The sequence below is a fragment of the Falco rusticolus genome, chromosome 4 (genome assembly GCF_015220075.1).
Source record: "Falco rusticolus isolate bFalRus1 chromosome 4, bFalRus1.pri, whole genome shotgun sequence".
In the NCBI taxonomy this organism is placed as follows: Eukaryota; Metazoa; Chordata; class Aves; order Falconiformes; family Falconidae; genus Falco; species Falco rusticolus.
In genome coordinates this window covers 24,435,075-24,453,007 of record NC_051190.1, presented here as the reverse complement: position 1 = coordinate 24,453,007, position 17,933 = coordinate 24,435,075, and the positions used below count along the sequence as shown (strand labels likewise).

Below are 17,933 nucleotides of genomic sequence, written 5' to 3'. Positions count from 1 at the left end.
AGAACTGAGCAAATACATTTATTTGCTTGGCTTAGAAGTATTACTTTCTATTACAAACTTTTAAAAGCACTGAAAAGGGAAAGAGCACAGTTGTTTCATTACTTATATACCAGCTATCATTTAGATTCACGGCTTCAGGTGCACAACTTCTTCCCTCCAGAATCTTCAACTGATGCTTTCTCCAAGTTACACCTACTGATACAGCAGGGTTAAAAGAACAGTTATTATACTTTACCTGGAAGCAAACGGAACAGCATCCCATAACATTTGGTTACAGTGAACCACTGCTCAGCTGCTCATATCCCACACTGTATTGTGACCCAAGTTTTTATACAACAGTGACCAAAGGTCTGAATGTGAATGCAATCACATCAGTTGTAACAGATTTACAAATTGCAGTATCTTCCCAACAATTAAAGTGTGTGAGTTTTTTAGTGTGCATCCTTATTGTATCTATAAAAATGCTAATTCCATGCATTTAAGTACAGACTTTCAATTAGAAAAAAACCCACAAATCACAACCCCGCAACCCCCAGCCTCCTAAACACCAGAAATTAAGCATAAAGATATACTATAAACATAATATTATGACTTTAACAGAAAAATAAATACCTTTTGTTAAAGCCAAAATAACACTTTACTAAACAAAAGCCAAATTTTTACTACTTGATAAATCAAGCACATTTCTTCTAACATGGCCAATAATACAGTCTGTGAACAGGTAAGGCCACAGAAAGGAATATCACCTATTGTTTCTTTAGAAATACAGAACCAAGATTACAAGTAATCAAACTTAATGCCCAGATCAACACCCATATTCTAAAATAACCTGAAACAGCATGTTATTAATATGGTGCCTGAAAACTCTTAGGTTCTAAACAGTTTAATGCTGTAATCCACAGTCCTTGACCTCGCTCGATCCCACACCCCCAATCGATCCCACACCCCAAATCAACTCCATCCCCCAACTTGACCCAATTCCCCACTCGACAACCCCCACCCCCAACATCACCCCTCGACTCTACACCTTCCCCCCACTCGACCCGACCCTTAGACTCGACATGACTCGACACCACTCGACCCCAGCCTTCAACTCGACCCCACTCGACCCCACACCCCCACTTGACCCCACCCCCGGAATCGACCCCACACCCCCACTTGACCCCACCCCCGGAATCGACCCCACCTGTGGACTTGACCCAACCCACCGACTCGGCCCCACCCGACCCCACCCCCGACTCCACCCCACTCCGTGACTCAACTCCAAACCCCTAATCGACCCCACCCCCCGACTTGACCCCACCCCCTCACTCGAACTCACCCCCGACCCCAAAACACCCCCTGACTCGATTCCACCCCCCAGCTCAATTCCACACCCTACTCGACACCACCCCCCCCTCGACCTTAACCCCCGATTCGAGCCAAACCCCCGACTCGACCCCACGCCCCCACTCGACTCCACCCCCAGACTCGACCCCAGCCCCCACTCGACCCCCACACCTCCAATCGACCCCACCCCCCGACTCAACCCCACACCCCGGCTCGAGTCCACACCCACACTCGACCCCATCCGTCGACTCGACCCCACCCCCCACTCGATACCAGCCCCCGTCTCGACCCCACCCTCCTACTCGACTCCCCCCCTACTCGACCTCACCTCCCCACTCGTCCCCACCCTCCAAATCGACCCCTCCCCTTCTTGACCCCACCTCCACCTGGAACCCACCACCCCACTCAACCCCACACCCCCAATGGACTCCACCCCCTCACTCGACTGCACGCCCCAACTCGACCCCACGCCTCGACTCGACCCCACCCCCCACTCGACCCCACCACCCTACTCGACCTCTCCCTCTGACTCGACCCCACCCCCCGACTCGACCTAACCCCAACACTCGACCCCACCCCCCCACTCGACCCAAACCTCCACCTTGACCGGACCCCCCCAGTCGACCCCACCCCCGGACTTGACACCATCGCCCCACTCGACCTCACCCTCCGATTTGACTCCATCCCCTGACTCGACCCCACCCCCCGACTCGGCCCCACCTCCCGAATCGACCCAACCCCCCATTAGACCCCACCCAACTCGACCCCCCCCTGCTCGACCCCATTCCCAGACTCGAACCCACTCCCCCACTTGACCCCACACTAACCCTATCCCCAACCCTAACCCTAACCCTATCCCTAACACTAACACTGTCCCTAACCCTAACCCTAACCAAGACACCAACCCCTAACCCTAACCCTAACTCTAACAAACCCTAACACTAACCCTAACCAAGACCCTAACCCTAACCTAACCCTAACCCTAACCCTAACCCTTACCTAACCTTAATCCTAACCTTAATCCTAACCAAGACACCAACCCCTAACCCTAACCCTAACTCTAACCCTAACCCTAACCTTAACCCTAATCCTAACCGCAACCCTAACTATCCCTAACCCTAACCTAACCCTACCCTAACCCCTAACCCTGACCCCTAACCCTGACCCTGACCCCTAACCCTGACCCTAACCCTGACCCTTAACTTCCCCGGAGGAGCTGTGCGCGGGGTGCGCTGCGGCGCACTTTGGCTCCTGCCGAGTCAAACCTCAGCGGTTCCCCACCTCACCCCGGAGAGCAGGTAGCCCAACTCCTGCGGTGCGCTTCACCTGGCTACCGGGGCAGCGTGAGAACTGCCAACAGAAATCCTCCCTGGCACCTTCTCTGGTCGAACTGCACGTACCTAACCGTGACCCTAACCCTGACCATGACCCTAGCCCTAACCCTAACTTTAACCCTAACCTTAACGTTTCCGGCGAACTAAGGGCGGCGCATGCTAGAAGTGGCTCGATTGCAACGACCCGGCTTCGCGTCACGCCGTCGGCAGGACCTTTCCCGCGCGGAGGACACGTGTTCGAGCCCCGTGGTCTGGTACCAACTTTTGGTCGCGAGATGGCAGCAGCGCTCCACCAACCGGGCGGCTGCAGTACCCAAATATTTTTCGCTAGATGGCAGCAGCGCTCCACCAATCGCGCTGCTGCAGTACCCAAATCTTTTCGCCAGATGGCAGCAGCGCTCCACTAACCAGGCGGCTGCATTACCCAATTTTTTTCGCTAGACGGCAGCAGCGCTCCACCAACCCTGTGCTGAGTACTATCATGGTGCGCACGGGCCAAGATCTTACCACAAGATCGGCTCGCTGCGGCTGCGGGGTTCACATTGCTCTGCCCTTTTCCCACTCGCAGCCCAGGCACTAATACTTGTTGGCTCTCTATGCAAAAGCATCCCCGTGGTTCAAGCTGTTAAATTCTTTCTGTATGACGCATTCCATTTTGCTGTGGGAAATAGGGGTGCATTTGCTGTGTTTGCATTTGGAAGCACGTTAGAAACAGCAATTTTAAATACACATTTTTTTTAATAGAAGAGATTTCGCCGGAGTGCACTTTTTGAGTAGGAGAAAGCGAGTGGTGTGAATGTGTGGCTTAGGAAAAGCTCACGCAAGTTTTCCGCTGCACAAGTAAGCCATTACGAGCTGTTGCACGGTTTAACCTCTTGAGCTCATAGCCGTTCCCTGTGACGGGAAAGTGAGGTGTTACCGGAATGAAGGGGTGCAGAGTCCGCGGCAGGGCCAGAAGGTGGGACAAGGGAGCGGGTCTTTCCTCCGCCTGCCTCTCCCCCTCCCCCAGGAAGCCGCTCTCGGCACAGCCCGCACCCCGCGGGAGGCCCCTGCAGAGACCCGCGGGCCGGCAGGCTCAGAGGAGCCCGCGGCGGCACCGAGCCCCTGCCCGCCCCGGCGCACAACGGCAGCCGCAGCCGCTCCTCGGCTGGCTCCGGGCCGCGCTGCCCGGCGGGGCGGGGGCGGGGCCGGCGGGCGGGGCCGGCCCCGGAAGGTGGGTTCATTTCCGGCCCGCGCGGCACCCTGGGGCGGCGGTGGCGGTGCGGGGCTTCCCCGGGAGCCTGGAAGCCTTTCGGGCCGGGACGTGCGGCGGCGGCGCGCTGGGTGAGCGGGCGGCGGCGGGCGGGCGGGCGGGCGGGCGGGCGGGGGCCGGCGGGCGACCCGGGCGTGGCCGGCGGGCAGCGGCCAGCGGCCGGCGGGGAGTACGTGGCGGGCAAGTGCTCGGCCGCGGCAGGGAGCGCCTGGTGGTGGCGGCGGCGGGCGGGCTGAGGCGGGCGGCCCGGCCCGGGGCCGGTTGGGCTGCCGGCGGTTCGCGTCTCCCGGGCAGTGACGGTGGTCAGCGGGCTCCTCACGGTGCTGCCTTTTTTTTTTCTCGGAGCTACGCTGCTACCTCAGCGAGGAGGTGAGGAGCGGTGGCGGGGTGGCCCCGGTGCTCCCTTGTGGCGGCGGGGCCCGGGAGGGGGGTCGGCCCGCGGCGCCCTGCCGCCCCCCCGCCGCCTCCGGGCTGCCCGGGCAGCCGCCGCAGCCGCCGCAGCTCTGCGCGGGGCTTTGTCTTTCCCCCAGCAGCTGGCCGGGCCGTGGCAGCGGGCTGGGGCCGCAGAGGCTGCCTTGGGGCCTGCGGTAACGCTGTCGCAGGGGGGTGGCTCAGGAGCCTCTTCCCGCCCCTGCGAGTGGGCAAGGGAAAGGAACGAAAGCCGGCGGCGGCGTCCCCACCCCTTGCCCGCGGTTGCTGATTTCTCTAAAAAGTATTACAAAGGGCAAGCGTTGAGCTACCGGGGAGGGTTGGGAGGGAGCAGCTCAGGTGTCTCGCTGATCCTGTGTCTTGACAGTCAGCTTCTGGGCCAGAGCAGCCGAGGGGAAGAGGCCTTTTGATTTGCTTCCCGGTGAAACGGGGCTCTCTTGTTTTTCTTTGTACCTAGGTTCATCAGGAGTTGTATGTTGACAAATAAAGGGGAACTAAACTGAAGGTTAGTCTAGATGTTACTTTTCCACATAAGCCTTGTGCTTATGAGTCAGGCTGCTGACTACGGAGGGATAACTTTTGTACTTGCCGAGGGCCCACGAAGCTCCATGTGCCCGCTGCTTCTGAGTGCTGCGCTGCTGCTTGGGCAACAGCCGGGGAGGAATTGGTGGTCCCTTGTGGTTACACAGCCAGGCCTGCTGTGGGCACAGTCGGGCAGTATTATTTTTCTAGATTATAAATGAGCCTGAGGCATAAACCCATTTACATTTCTGTATGGCGGTATACTTTGTCAGAGAGCTCAGTCGAGCTGGCAGAGTTCCCTTGGGACTCCAGATTTGACTGTCTTGTTGAAAGGCTCAAGAGCCTGCTTTGGAAGTTACTTGACAAGGCACAGCTTTGCTGTGATTTTTGTATTTGAATTCTGACTGTAATGCCAATGCCATGTGTTAGCCTTTCTCCAGCAGTTATAAAAGCAGAATGAGCTTCTGATTACATTTAACTAAATTCAAAACAAAGTTGAGGGATGAAGTGACTGGAAGTCCTGCAAGTCTGACTGAGTATTACTGCCGTGCACGTTATCTGCCTGTCTACCGATCGTTCCTGCCTCTTGTTCTGTTGTGGTAATTCCTTTGGGTAATGCATTGGGCTCTAGATGTAGTGCATCTTGACTTCCTCCCGACCCGCTGAGATTTTATCGGTCTTCGCCTTCCTCATGTTTAACAGGGCGTGGGAAGGCCAGAGAGACTGGAAGCCTCGGCTGTTGTGTGCGGAGAAGCTGTCAGCCTTCTAAGAGAGCGTGTAGCCAGCAAGCGCATCGTGGTGCTTCGATACCAAGCTGATACCACAGGCCTCAATCTCTTTTTTTGTGAAAACGGATCACAAGGAAATGTGCTGATGTTGAAGGGGGAAAGGTGGCGGGGGAAGAGGTAGGAGGCAGCTTTCAACCAATTTTAGGCTTAACTCCTGTGTTCCTAAAAATGGTTCTGGTCTTTGAGGGGTTTGCTTTTGGCTTTTTGCCTTAAGCACATCTACCTTTCAGGGTAACGCTTTCTTGGAAGTTGGAAACGGTCCTTCTTGAACACCAAACCAAACCCCGTACCTGGGAGGACCATTTAGCGTGCTGCACCGTGCGTTTTATTCCCTGTCAGTCACTTGACCCTAGCCGTACATGCTCTCCCGGTTTGGCACGTTCTTACCCTGCTGGCCAAAAGATTCTGTCTTTTCACTTCCTCAGCTTGCTACAGGCCATAACAGATGTGTGTTGATAAACTGCTTTGCTTGATCACTGCTTTCAGATTTGAGCATCGATGCCATGGATGTAACAGGAGAGCAGCAGCAGGATGTAGAGCACGAGCCGTTTAAACAATGCTTGGATAAAGCTGCCAATCATGTGACTCCAGAAGCCGAGAGACACAGTAAGATGCTATTCTGCCATTCTTGGATGGATGCTCTCACAGTCTTTCCATCACCGTATGCCTGCTATGAGATTTGTGGGAGCAAGGGACGGCTGAATTCACAGCGTTTTAAACACCACAAACTCTTGAAGAGTTTATAGGACACAAATCTATTACACTGGCAGATCAGACAAGCTCCTCTGTGTGTGTATATATATTATACTTGGTACTTCTGCGAGGCAAGTCTTTGCCTAGTCCCTCCGAAACTGGGACAAGGCCTCATTGATGCATTTCAGGAGCAAAGCTGCTGAGTGAACAGGCTTTTCCTACTAGAAATCAAGCAGCTGCTTTGGCAAAACTTGACTTTGGTTGCATCTTTAAGTCCTAGGAGGCTGACAAATGGGACGAGCTGGTTAGAGGAAAGAGCCTCTCTCCAGGGAAGGCTCTGCTGACGTGACCCTTAAGCCTAAACTTGCATCTTACTATGTTTGCTTTGTGTGTGTTAATGCATACCCGATTAATAGATTTCAGTTGATTTACAGTTACAAGTTGGAGTAAGTGGTCCTTGGCTACATAAACCTCTCCTCTGCGTTTTTTTACATGTTATGACTTACTGTTGTACTTCAATACAAACCGGGAACGATTCTGGTAGTGTTGCAATATAATGGTAATACTTTCCCGACTTTGTCTTTCTAAAACGTGAGGTCCTTATTATCTGTTCTGGGAGATAGTGTAGTTCTGTGTATTGGCATGAACTAAATTTGCTGATTTGTTGTAACTCAGATTTAACTTTTCTGTTCTTAAAAGCTGAAAGGCTAAACTAAGCTAAGAGCTGAACAGCGGGTAGGTACAAGAGCTTCTCCTGTTGTCACAGAAGTGTGGTGATAGCCTTCTTACTGTTGTGTCACTTAGCAGCCTTTTTGTATTCAGAGGCTGTGATGTGACGAATGTACTGTCTGGGGTCAAACCCCACTTTTCTGTATCTAATTCTCTGTTTACACATGTAGGCCTCCTGCTGTACTTGTGTTGACAGCCTCCACTGGGATTACTCGGTCTGAACTGGTTGCTCTCGCTCCTTATATTATCAAGGAGAGGAAGAGGAACTTGCAGGGAGCAAACAGTCTCATCCAGGAGAGGTGTTTTGAAAGCGATCAAACTGTATTGCATGCAGCAAGCAATTTCTTCTGCTGTCTGGAAAAAGTATATGGCTAGTTTGATTTCCACCACACGTGTGGCAAGTTAGATTGGAAGAGTACACCCCTCTTCGTGAAACTCTATGATTATCAGTTTTTGTTAGTAACACTTGATGTTCAGTTAGTTATTTAAATGGCAACTATACCAGTATTGACTGGTAAAGAAAAAATGCACGCAGATGTGGTTACCAATGGGCTTGCTTTAGTCATGACTCAGAGCTGGGCTACCACCCCAGTGAAAGATTCAAAGGGGAGTGCTGTGGGTAGCAAGGGTCCAAGGGTGGGTGTCACTAGGGAAATTTCTGGAGGCCCTTGTTAGGCACTTGGGCTTTTGTGCATCTCCATTCTCATTGGGTCCGCAGTTAACATGCGATAGGTTTGCACGGACATTCAAAGGTGTAATGTAGCATGTGAGCTTGATGCATTGAAATCTTCCAGGGGAGGGTGTGTATGATTGCTAGCAAGTGTCAGGGAGGACTGACACCTAATATCCATATCCTTTTCGTATTCAAGGTTAAAATTTTAATAACCTTTGTCTTTTGGGGGATTTTGGAGTGTGGGTTTTTTTGTGGGGGTTTTTTAGGTGGTAGGTTTAGTACTTTATTTTTGAACACAGCTTGTTTTCATGGATGCATACATAGGACCACTGTTGTTTGTTATATTAAGGGTTTTCTTACCCTGCCTGCTCACCCTCCCTGTTACTTTCTCCACTCCGTTTCTTTGATATGTTTTTATTTCCTACAGCAGCAGTTAGTTCCCTCCCAGTAGACTTGATTCCTTCTTCTCATTTTTATGTCCACTAAAATACTCTGCATAGAACATTTGTTGTCAACATTGGTATGTGATTATGGCTTTCCACATGACTGCCTGTGAGGAAGAGGGGAAATTCAAATCTCTTTTAGGACAATATTTGCTGGTATTGTCACCCATGACAATGAGTTGCTTATTATCTATCTTATTCAAACAAAAATCTGAAAATCCAACCGCCAGTATGACTGCTTTGTTTATATAGATTCAGGCCTTTTAATGAAAGTTTACTGTCTCCTGCAGGTAGCCGGAAATTTCCACTTTGCACCAGCAAAAAGTTTCCAACAGTCTCATGTACATGGTAAAGTATTGTATTTTCCTGCTTATTGTGACCTTTAGCTTCCAAGTGTTTCAGACCATTTCATTTGAACATCTTTGCATTGCTATCTGTGGTAACAGCAGCACTGCTTCAGCAGGGAGGACACTGGTGAAATTTTGTTAGAGATGTTTAGAACTACTGGGAACAAATAGAAAAGTGTTTCCTGAAGGTGCTGCCACATGGGTGTGGGAGAGCATGGAGGAGAATGTGTCTGGGCAGTCTCTCAGCCTCACTTGTTCTACAAAACTTTGCTTCCCTGCTGTAAAACAACCTCAGGTACGGTGTTCGGTCCAGGACCTGAATATCAGTATCTCTGGAAGGGAAGTTTTGGAGAAAAGCTCTTGAGAATTTCAAGGCAATTCAGAACTTTCAGAGTAAAATTTCAGTTGTGAAGGACTTCAACTTCCTCAAGTATATATAAATACACAGTGGCTGGAATGACAGTGGTAGTTTCCAGAATCATAGAATGGTTTGTGCTGGAAGGGACCTTTAAAGGTGCCCTAGTCCAGCCCTCCTGCAGGAAGCAGGGGCCTCCTCAACTAGATCAGGTTGCTTACAGTGCTGTCCAACCTGACCTTGAATGTTCCCAGGCACGGGGCATCTGCCACCTCTTTGGGAACCTCTCCCAGTGTTTCACCACCCTCATCATAAAAAATTTCTTCTATCTAGTCTGAATCTACCGTCTTTCAGTTTAAAACCACTAAGCCTTGTCCTATTGCTACAGGCTGCACGAAAATGTTTGTCCCCATCTTTCTTATAAGCCCCCTTTAAGTACTGAAAGGCCACAATAAGGTCTCCCCAGAGCCTCTTCTCTGGGCTGAACAACCCCAGTTCTCTCAGCCTGTCTTAGGAAAGGTGCTCCAGCCCTCTGATCTTTTTTGTGGCTCTCCTCTGGACCTGCTTTGCCAAGGACTCCGGAGCTGGATGCAGTGCTCTAGGCAGGTCTCATAAGAGCAGAGAGGTAGAATCGCTTCCCTCGACCTGCTGGTCATGTTTTGTTGGATGCAGCCCAGGATATTGTCAGCTTTCTGCCCTGCGAGCACAGGTTGCTGGCTCGTGTCCATTTTTTGATCCACCAGTACCCCCCGGTCCCTCTCTGCAGGCGTACCGTGGCTGCCTGCTGCCCGCAGCCGGTGTTGGCGCACGCGCAGTGGCGCTACTGGCAAGGCTCAGGGCAGCGTGTGCGTAGAACTGGCCTGACAGCTCGGGGTGCGGCTGCTGGTTGGGTGCGTGCGTGACGCATTCGAGATTCGCACGTGCACAGTGGCGTTACTGGCACCCTAAGGGCAGCGCATGCGCGGAGGGGGCTCTAGCCCCGCATGCGCAAAGCAGCTCAGCGCAGAGGCGTGCAGCTTCGAGGCCCGCAAGGGCAGAACCGCGTGGAATTGAAACCGTGGAGGGGCGCAGCCACCCTGCACCCCCGCGGTCTCCAGGTTGGGGGGGGGGGGTTTCTCGCTAGGGGCGGGGCCGTTGCAGCAGCGAGGACCCGCGGGCTGCGTTTGTCCCGGGGCTGCAGCGGCGCTGCAGTTCTGTACTCCCGTGTCGAGCGCGTGCTGGCAACGTGCTCGGGGGACGGCAGCAGCGGGCGCCGCAGCACCACCCTACAGGCAGTGCGGGATCGCGGTGCCGTTAATAACGGCCGGCGGCGCCGAGTGGGGAGGCGCCACCGCGCATGCGCGGCGCCAGGGCTGCAGCACCGACACGTGGCCGCCAGGTGGCGGCAGCGCTCCACCGACCCTGTGCTGAACACTGGCCGGGCGAGCGCTGCCCGGGATCTCGGCCCGGTTCACACCGCCCGGCCGCGGGAACTGCTCGCTGCGGCTGCAGGGTTCGCTTCGCTCTGCCCTTTGCCCGCTCGCAGCCCGGGCATTAATACTTATTGCCTCCGTACCATAAAGCACCCACGTGGCTCAAACGGTTAAATCCTTTGCATCTGACAGCTTTAACAGTCGGGTGCTTCTTTATGTCTGTGCCCCCACCCCATTACTTAGGGAGAGACAGCAGCATGGGGAACCCATGGCACAAGGTGCAGGGGCGGGGGCTGGATGGTGGGGTCCTGCGGATAAGCCCCAGCGATTGGTGGTGTTAAAGGAGAAATTCACACAGATGTGGGTACCACTGGGCTTGCTTTAGTCACAACTCAGAGCTAGGCCACCATCCCACTGAGTGGCAGAGAACCAGGGGACACAGCACAGCTTATATACGCTTATCAGATTATTAGTCAAATGTCTGAAGTTTTTAGGAGTTTCTTTTGGCCCTGTCAGTTCTGCAAATCCATCACCTGACTCTGTCCCAGGTTATTCATCTCCTCGGTTCCAGGCTCCTCCTTGGATCTTGATCTTCTTTCTGCCTGCTTTAACTCACACGCTCCTTCAAGCGTGCTTAGTCTTTGAACAAGCAATTACTATTCTCGTAGACAAATTTTTCCAAGAACAGGTACCTGAGTTTGAGAGCACCCGTGTACACAACTCGATCATCTGTTGTTTCTCTGTTCTCCCACTGACGTAACTGGGCTGGGCTTTAAACCAGCCTTGGATTATGGCTACACTAGGAACGAGGCCTGGTTCTGCCACTTAGCTGCTTCAGCACTTTACATTTCTGAATTCAAAATACTTTTTCTTTAACCGACACCACAGAACAAAATGCTAAACCTCCAGGTTTTACAACAAACAAAAAAACCCCAAACCCTAAACAGTGCCTCTGAACCGTTTCCCTTTCCATGCAACGGGTGGAAACTTCCTCAGTAAATGACAAGTGTCCATGACCACCCAAGTGATCTGTGCTTACTGAGCAGGAAAGCAAACAATAGCTTTTCAGCTCGCACATGTATCCAAATATATACCCAAAGAAACTCCGTCAGTGTCACTTGCAGAGAGCTCTGCCATCTTACAGCCTTACCTGTAGTGAGTGCCCCTCTAGGGAACTGCAGAGCTGTGGACTCTCAGATGTACTGGAGCACATCTCTTGCCTGCCTGAAACGTTCAGGAGGCTCTCGGATATCCAGGCAGCAGCAGAAAGCGTTCTGATTTTACGGCAAGGCTGACCACACTTGCGAGTTTTCTTTTGCGTGCTCGCACCAGGAAGCCAAACCAGAACAGCTGCACACACAGCAGAGCAGTTGCTCAGCACACCTACACCAACAGAGCTCTCCTAAAGCACACCTGGAGCCATTCATACCCCAAGTCAACATCTACAGCGGAACCTGGCCACAAGCTTTGACACAATGTCATTTTGGGGTCAAACTGACGCACACCAAAAAATTAGTAAAACGCACCTCCTTCTCTGCCACGTCAGGTATCGTGCTCCTTCAGTTGAGCTGTAACTGTTACATTATTTCCCAAATGCAAAGCCAAACAGAGAAAATAGAACCACAGCCTGCTCCTTAAAAAGCAACTATGCACAGGCAACCGTTCCTTGTGTGTGACCAAGGGATGATGTGACCACGGCCCTTCAAACTTTCAGGAAGCCTACGTGGGACTAAACAGTGCTTGTGAACAAAGAACATGCCTGCTCGTTAAGACAGGCTGGTCAAGTTTACCACCAAAACTCTACATCAGCATTTGCCAACCCTGTCCAGCTTTGGGTGGCCAGAGCTGCACTCAGATCACTTGAAAGCGTCTCCTAGTAGCGGCCAGTACTAAGCTCAGAACTGTACCTCCCTGACGCCTACATGGAGGAAAACTCAAACTGTGCCCCCTTCTCCTTAAGGTGCCTTAGAGCTTGTGGCAGGAATTTCATCCCACTGCTTGGAAAAGCTCCAAGGTTGCAGCTTAAGGGAACTGGAGTTCCCTGGGTCTCAGAGTAATTCCAGAGCTAAAGTGGTGACAGACATCAACCCTAGGTCAGACAATACATGCCAACACTCATGACTGACCCAGGGTGGCAACCTCCTCCTGTCCTACCCAAAGGTTTCAAAGCCCACACACTGTCTTCATACTGCAGGAAGCTACCTTATTTATAATTCCTAACACCATTAACATGTTCCTTGAGACGGGACTACAGATACATTATGCAGACAACCAAGCCGCCGTTGGGAAGCACCAGAGCCTTATGGTGAGAAATTTATTCTACAACGGAGAGAGCTACAGTGAATAAATCAGATCGAGACGTGGTCCTTTTTCTTCAAGGGAAAAGCACGCACCAGATCAATGATTGTTGAACAGACAGGCAGAATTCTCAGAAAAAAGCAACCCCTAACTCTCAACAACAAAGAGAAAATTAATCCTCTTAATAAAAGCACAGCTGCACTGAAACAACACCTAACGTACTCACCTGTCCTCCTCCTAAATGAAGGTGTATAGGCAACATGTTTCCCTGGACATGATGTGCTCAGGGCACTAGGTTTTCTTACCCCATCCTTTCACAGTGTCACCTTTAAAAACCACCAAGAAAAGGTCAGTTGTGGTGTTGCCTTGGGAGATTCCCGTGCCTGGGGGAAGTCAGGAATTCTACAGTAGTAAGTGCCTGTCTGGACACAGACCTTCCTGAGGTGCCCCCTGCCTCCAGACATCTCCCTGGACCCTGAGCAGCACATACAGGTGCAGAGAGGAAAAGAATGACAGGGAATAGACCAGAGAAACTAGGGGGAGACAGGCGGGCGGGGGCAGCGAGAAAACCTTAAAAGAGATGGATACACATAAGGACAGAGACGTAAAGGGAAAACCAGCCCTGAGCTGCAGGACAGAGACGGAGAATGAAAAGAAGGGGAGAAGGAGAGGGAGTAGGACAATGGAGGAGAGAGTAAAAGAAAAGGGAGCTGCAGAATGAGAGATAAAGGCAGAAGGGAAGAGGGAGCAGGACAGAAGAACAGGATGGAGAGCTACAGGGAATCAAAACATGGGGTTGTATGGCAAGGTTTGGGGAGGAGGTGGAGGAAAAAGAGGAAGAAACAATGTGTGATCAACTGACCGCAGCTGCCGTTCCCGGTCCCCCTGCGCAGAGGAGAGTGGGAAATTGGGAGTAAATTAAGCCCGGTAGAAGTGAGAGCTGGAGGGAAGGTGTTTTGAAGATTTGCTGCTCATTTTCCTGCTCTGATTTGACTTCTGATAAATTGCACTCATTTCCCCAAGTTCAGCCTGTTTTGCCTATGAAGGTAATGGCAGAATGATCTCCCCATCCTTACGCCGACTTGCAAGCTTTTTGTTACATTTTCTCTGCCCTGTCCAGTAGAGAAGGGGGAGCAGTAAGAGCAGCTTCGGTCCAGCCCAGGTCACCCCATCACATACACGCACACAATATCACAGCAGCACAGGAAAAAGGTGGGGCCAGAGGAAGGGCGGGGGGGGGGCTGGGACGCACAAGAGGGGAGACAGGGTCCCACGGACCCAGGACTCACCACAGCTCTCGCTTTTAGTACCGCTGTGAAAATGTGACAGTTCAGACGCGCCTTTCCCCCTCTCTCCTCCCTCCCTCCCGCAGAGCGCCGGCCGCTCGGCTCCCCCACCCCCGGCCACCCCCGGGTGTCTCACAGCTCTTCCTCGCAAGACGCGGCCTCCCGGACACGGCGCGTCGCTCCCTCGCGCACCGGGGGCCGCCCCAGGCTGTGGGTGACACACGGACCCCGCTGTGCACGCTGGCACCCGGCTGCTGCGGGCTGCGGGGCTGGTCCCCCCCCCCCCCCCCGCAGGGCCAGGCTCTCTGTGCCCGCAGCAGGAGGCAGCCGCTGCCCGCCTGCCCTCGGATTCCTTCTCCGCCTTTCCCCGGCCGGCCCAGCTCCTGCCCACAGCCGGGCCGTGCCCCCCGGTCCCCTCCCGCACCCGCGCCGCGGGGGGCGAGGCCGAGCAGGGACAACCCCCGCCAGCCCCAGGCGGCGCAGCCCGCGGCGGCCTCAGCGCGGCCCCCGGCAGAGGGACAGAAGCACAAGTGACCGTGACCGTCGCCGCTCGGCCCTGCCCGGAGCCGCTCCTGCCGCAGGACCTTCCCAAGCGGCAGCGGGGGGCCGGCTGGCCGCCGCCACGGCAGCGCCGGGGGCACCTGGGGCTGGGGCCCGGCTGCGGGGGCGATGCTGCGGCGGGGGCAGCGGCAGGCTCGGCGGGTCTGGCGAGCTGGGGAGGCGCCCGGCGCCGGCACCCGCGCCCGGGGGGCGGCTTCCTGCTTCCTCTCCTCCGTCCCCTCAGCCCCCGGCCATGGCTCGCCGCCAGCGGATCGGGAGCCTAACGCAGCGGGCGGCTGAAGCTTCCCCTGCCGCCCTCCCCCAGGCGGCCGGCGGGCAGGAGCTCGCCTCCTCCGCGCCCCTGGCGCGCCACGGCCCGCACCCGGCGCGCCGCCATGCTGCTCCTGCAGCGCGCGTGCGCCGGGCACGCACGCCGCGGCGCGGGGGCCCCCGCTGGCCGCGAGCGCCGGGATGCAGTTCTGCGCGCCGAGCGCCTGTCGGCACCGCGCTCGGGGGGCGGCAGCGGCGGCGCCGTACCGGGAGGCAGCAGCGGGCGCCGCAGCACCGCCCCGCAGGACGCGAGGGATCGCGGTGCCGTTAACGACGGCCGGCAGCGCCGAGTGGGGATGCGCCACCACGCATGCGCGGCGCCGGCGTTGCAGTACCGACTGTTGACCGCCGGGTGGCAGCAAAACCGCGCGCTGCCGCCGGCTGCCGATGTGCCAGCACCGAGCTGGAAAAGGATGTTCAGTTGGGACACACCAAGACCCTTCTCCGTCTGATCACTGCCTGAAGGCTGTTAAAAAGCAATAGCCTGATCATCCATCCATCCATCCATCCATCCATCCATTTACTGTGCGTGATTACTACAGTTACTATTATTGAAAGCACCCAGCCTTTTGCACAGGGCAAATACTGACTTTAAAAACTTTTTGTGGTTCCACAGAATTGCCTTTACTTTTGATATGTTGCCAGCTTCTTCAAAATGAGCCGCAAGAAACATTTTGCCTTCAAGGCCGAACCTCCTGCTCCCCCAGGATTTAAAGACAAAACTGTGCTTCACTATTTTCTAATGTTAAGTGGTAAAACACTTTCTCTAAGGGAACGAACTACTCTATCCCATTCATGGCAGGTTTCTTAGTATCCTGTTGTAATTTGCTTTAAATGTTTTCACACAAAAGACAGACATCAAAATGAGGTATTACTGGATTTAACCTTTATTATACACACTAACCTGGTGCCATGTAGGACCTGTTTTAAAGCATCAGAACATACAATTTTTGCACTCGATCTCAGGTATGCCCACACACAAAAAGCTATGAAAAGGTGCCATTAGGTAACGAATCTAGACAAGCAGTTATTGACTTCAAACCTTTGGTCCTTGGTACTTCCACTGGACATAGTCAGAGATGTCTTTTTCACATTATACTAGCTAGGCCCTCCCCAGAAACTCCTGCAAGCATACTACAGATGGGATTTAAAAGGTAGACATTAAAAACTAAAGAAAAACAGAAATAAAAAACTTAAACGCATTGCAAGATTAGGACAAACTGGATTTGCACAGAAACCACAGACCTTTTCATACAGTCACAAAGGTGTTTAGGTATTACTTCATCTTAGCACCAAAGGAAATAGGGCATCTAATTACCTTTGGGTCTATAACCTTTCAGTTTTAAAACAAAACGAACAAAAAAAAGCCAGTCCTGTCCTGTTCTCCTCTCCAAGAAAAGACACAAAAGAAAGACACAGATAATCTTGTTCAAAGAATAGGAAAAGAGACATGTGACGTGCACAGCACTCAAGACACAATCTTTAGACAACCGCATACACACACCAAACACAACAAAACAACCCACACCAAAACAAAACGCCTATATAAATCTGTCTAAATTAGTCTGGATTGCCCAAAAGCATATCTTCTTTGTGTCACACTACTGCCTGTATGTAAGCAGGCTGCCTCTCCCTGCTATAATGACATCTAATACCAGCAAAGAAACAGTGAAACATCTAGGAAACTACAGCATTTACCAGAAGCATTGCCAATACATTTAGGAAACTACTTAAGAAGAAGATTGCAAATAGCCATATATAGCAAATAGCAAATATATCCAGAAATCATACTTTGCACAAGGCTTGAACTTGCCAGCCCAGGGAATGGATCATGTACTCGTTGACTGTGAAGCCCGTTTCCAGAACATGAATTCTCATGTTTTTACTCAATATATCACTGCCTATGAAATACAGTGCATCACAGTAAACCTGATTTGGGGGCATAAGTCTGGAGTAAGAATGAATCATAGAATCAAAGAATAGTTTGGGTTGGAAGAGGCCAAAGATCATCTAGACCAACCACCCTCTTATGTCAGGAACACCTTTCACTGGATGAGGTTGCTCAAAGCCTGTCCAACCTGACCTTGGACACTTCCAGTGATGGGGCACCCACAGCTTCTCTGGGCAGCCTGTTCCAGTGTCTCACCACTCCCATTGTAAAAAATTTCTTTGTTTGCATCCAACCTAATTATACCCTCCCTACAGTTCAGAGCTGTTGCCTTTTGTCCTGTCACTATAGACCCTGGTAAAGTCTCTCCCTGTCTTTTCTTATAAGCCCCCTTTCAATATAGAAATTGAAAGGCTGCCATAAAGTCTTCCTGAAGCCTTCTCTTCTCCCAGCTGAACAACCCCAAGTTTCTCAGCCTGTCCTCACAGGAGAGGTGCTCCAGCCCTCTGATCATATTTGTGGCCCTCCTCTGGACCTGCTCCAGCAGGTCCATGTCTCTCTTGTATTGGGGACCCCAGAGCTGGATGCAGTACTCCAGATGGGCTCTCGTGGGAGTGGAGTAGAAGGGGAGAATCACCTCCCTCAACCTGCTGGCCACGCTTCTTTTGATTCAGCCCAGGATATGGTTGGCTTTCTGGGCTGCAAGAGCACATTGCTGGCTCACATCAGGTTTTTCATCTGCTAGTATCCCACAGGGCTGCTCTCAATCCATTCATCCTCCAGCCTGTATTGATACTGGTGATTGCCCTGACCCAGGTGCAGGACCTTGCACTTGGCCTGTTGAACTTCATGAGGTTCACATGGGCCCACTCCACAAGCCTGTGAAGGTCCTGCTGGGTGGCATCCCTCCCCTCTAGAGAATCGACTGCACCACGCAGCTTGGTGTCGTCTGCAAACTTGCTGAAGGTGCACTCGATCCCACTACCTGTGTCACTGAAGAAGACATTAAATAGTACTGGTCCCAGCACATACCCTTGAGGGACACCACTCATTCCTGGCTTCCGCTTGGACATCGAGACATTGACTGTAAGTCTTTGGATGCAAGCAATCAGCCAATTTCTTATGCAGCTAACAGTCCATCCATCAAACCCATCTCTCTCCCATTTAGCAGCAAGAATGTTGTGGGGGACCGTATCAAAGGCCTTACAGAAGTCCAGGTAGATGGCATCCACAGCTCTTCTGTTGTTCACTGATGCAGTCACTCCATCATAGAAGGCCACTAGAT

General features: G+C 52.7%; 2 protein-coding genes and 1 non-coding gene across 3 annotated transcripts; 1 reads left to right on the top strand and 2 right to left on the bottom strand.

Annotated features, from left to right (window-relative positions):
- The first annotated feature begins 3,586 nt into the window (after positions 1–3,586).
- On the top strand, positions 3,587–7,462 carry LOC119147864. Its single transcript, XM_037387321.1, has 2 exons — positions 3,587–3,986; positions 6,141–7,462. Exons 1-2 carry the CDS (start codon positions 3,587–3,589, stop codon positions 6,398–6,400), a joined length of 660 nt encoding a protein of 219 aa, XP_037243218.1. The 3' UTR covers positions 6,401–7,462.
- Positions 7,463–11,482: 4,020 nt separating this feature from the next.
- On the bottom strand, positions 11,483–17,721 carry LOC119147863 (translation initiation factor IF-2-like). Its single transcript, XM_037387320.1, has 3 exons — positions 17,634–17,721; positions 14,027–15,163; positions 11,483–12,930 (listed from the first exon to the last, which is right to left on the bottom strand). Exons 1-3 carry the CDS (start codon positions 17,719–17,721, stop codon positions 12,896–12,898), a joined length of 1,260 nt encoding a protein of 419 aa, XP_037243217.1. The 3' UTR covers positions 11,483–12,895.
- LOC119147913 lies at positions 12,349–12,433 on the bottom strand. Its single transcript, XR_005104226.1, has one exon. It is a non-coding gene; the product is annotated as a small nucleolar RNA SNORD45 (small nucleolar RNA).
- Positions 17,722–17,933: the final 212 nt, after the last annotated feature.

Coding starts and splice junctions, on each gene's coding strand:
- LOC119147864 (XM_037387321.1), top strand. CDS start 3,587: ATGAAGGGGTGCAGAGTCCGCGGCAGGGCCAGAAGGTGGGACAAGGGA. Junction 3,987..6,140: donor GTGCGGCGGCGGCGCGCTGG/GTGAGCGGGCGG, acceptor CACTGCTTTCAG/ATTTGAGCATCGATGCCATG.
- LOC119147863 (XM_037387320.1), bottom strand. CDS start 17,721: ATGTCCAAGCGGAAGCCAGGAATGAGTGGTGTCCCTCAAGGGTATGTG. Junction 15,164..17,633: donor TGTCTTCTTCAGTGACACAG/GTAGTGGGATCG, acceptor ATCCTTTTCCAG/CTCGGTGCTGGCACATCGGC. Junction 12,931..14,026: donor GCGTCTTGCGAGGAAGAGCT/GTGAGACACCCG, acceptor TGGTTTTTAAAG/GTGACACTGTGAAAGGATGG.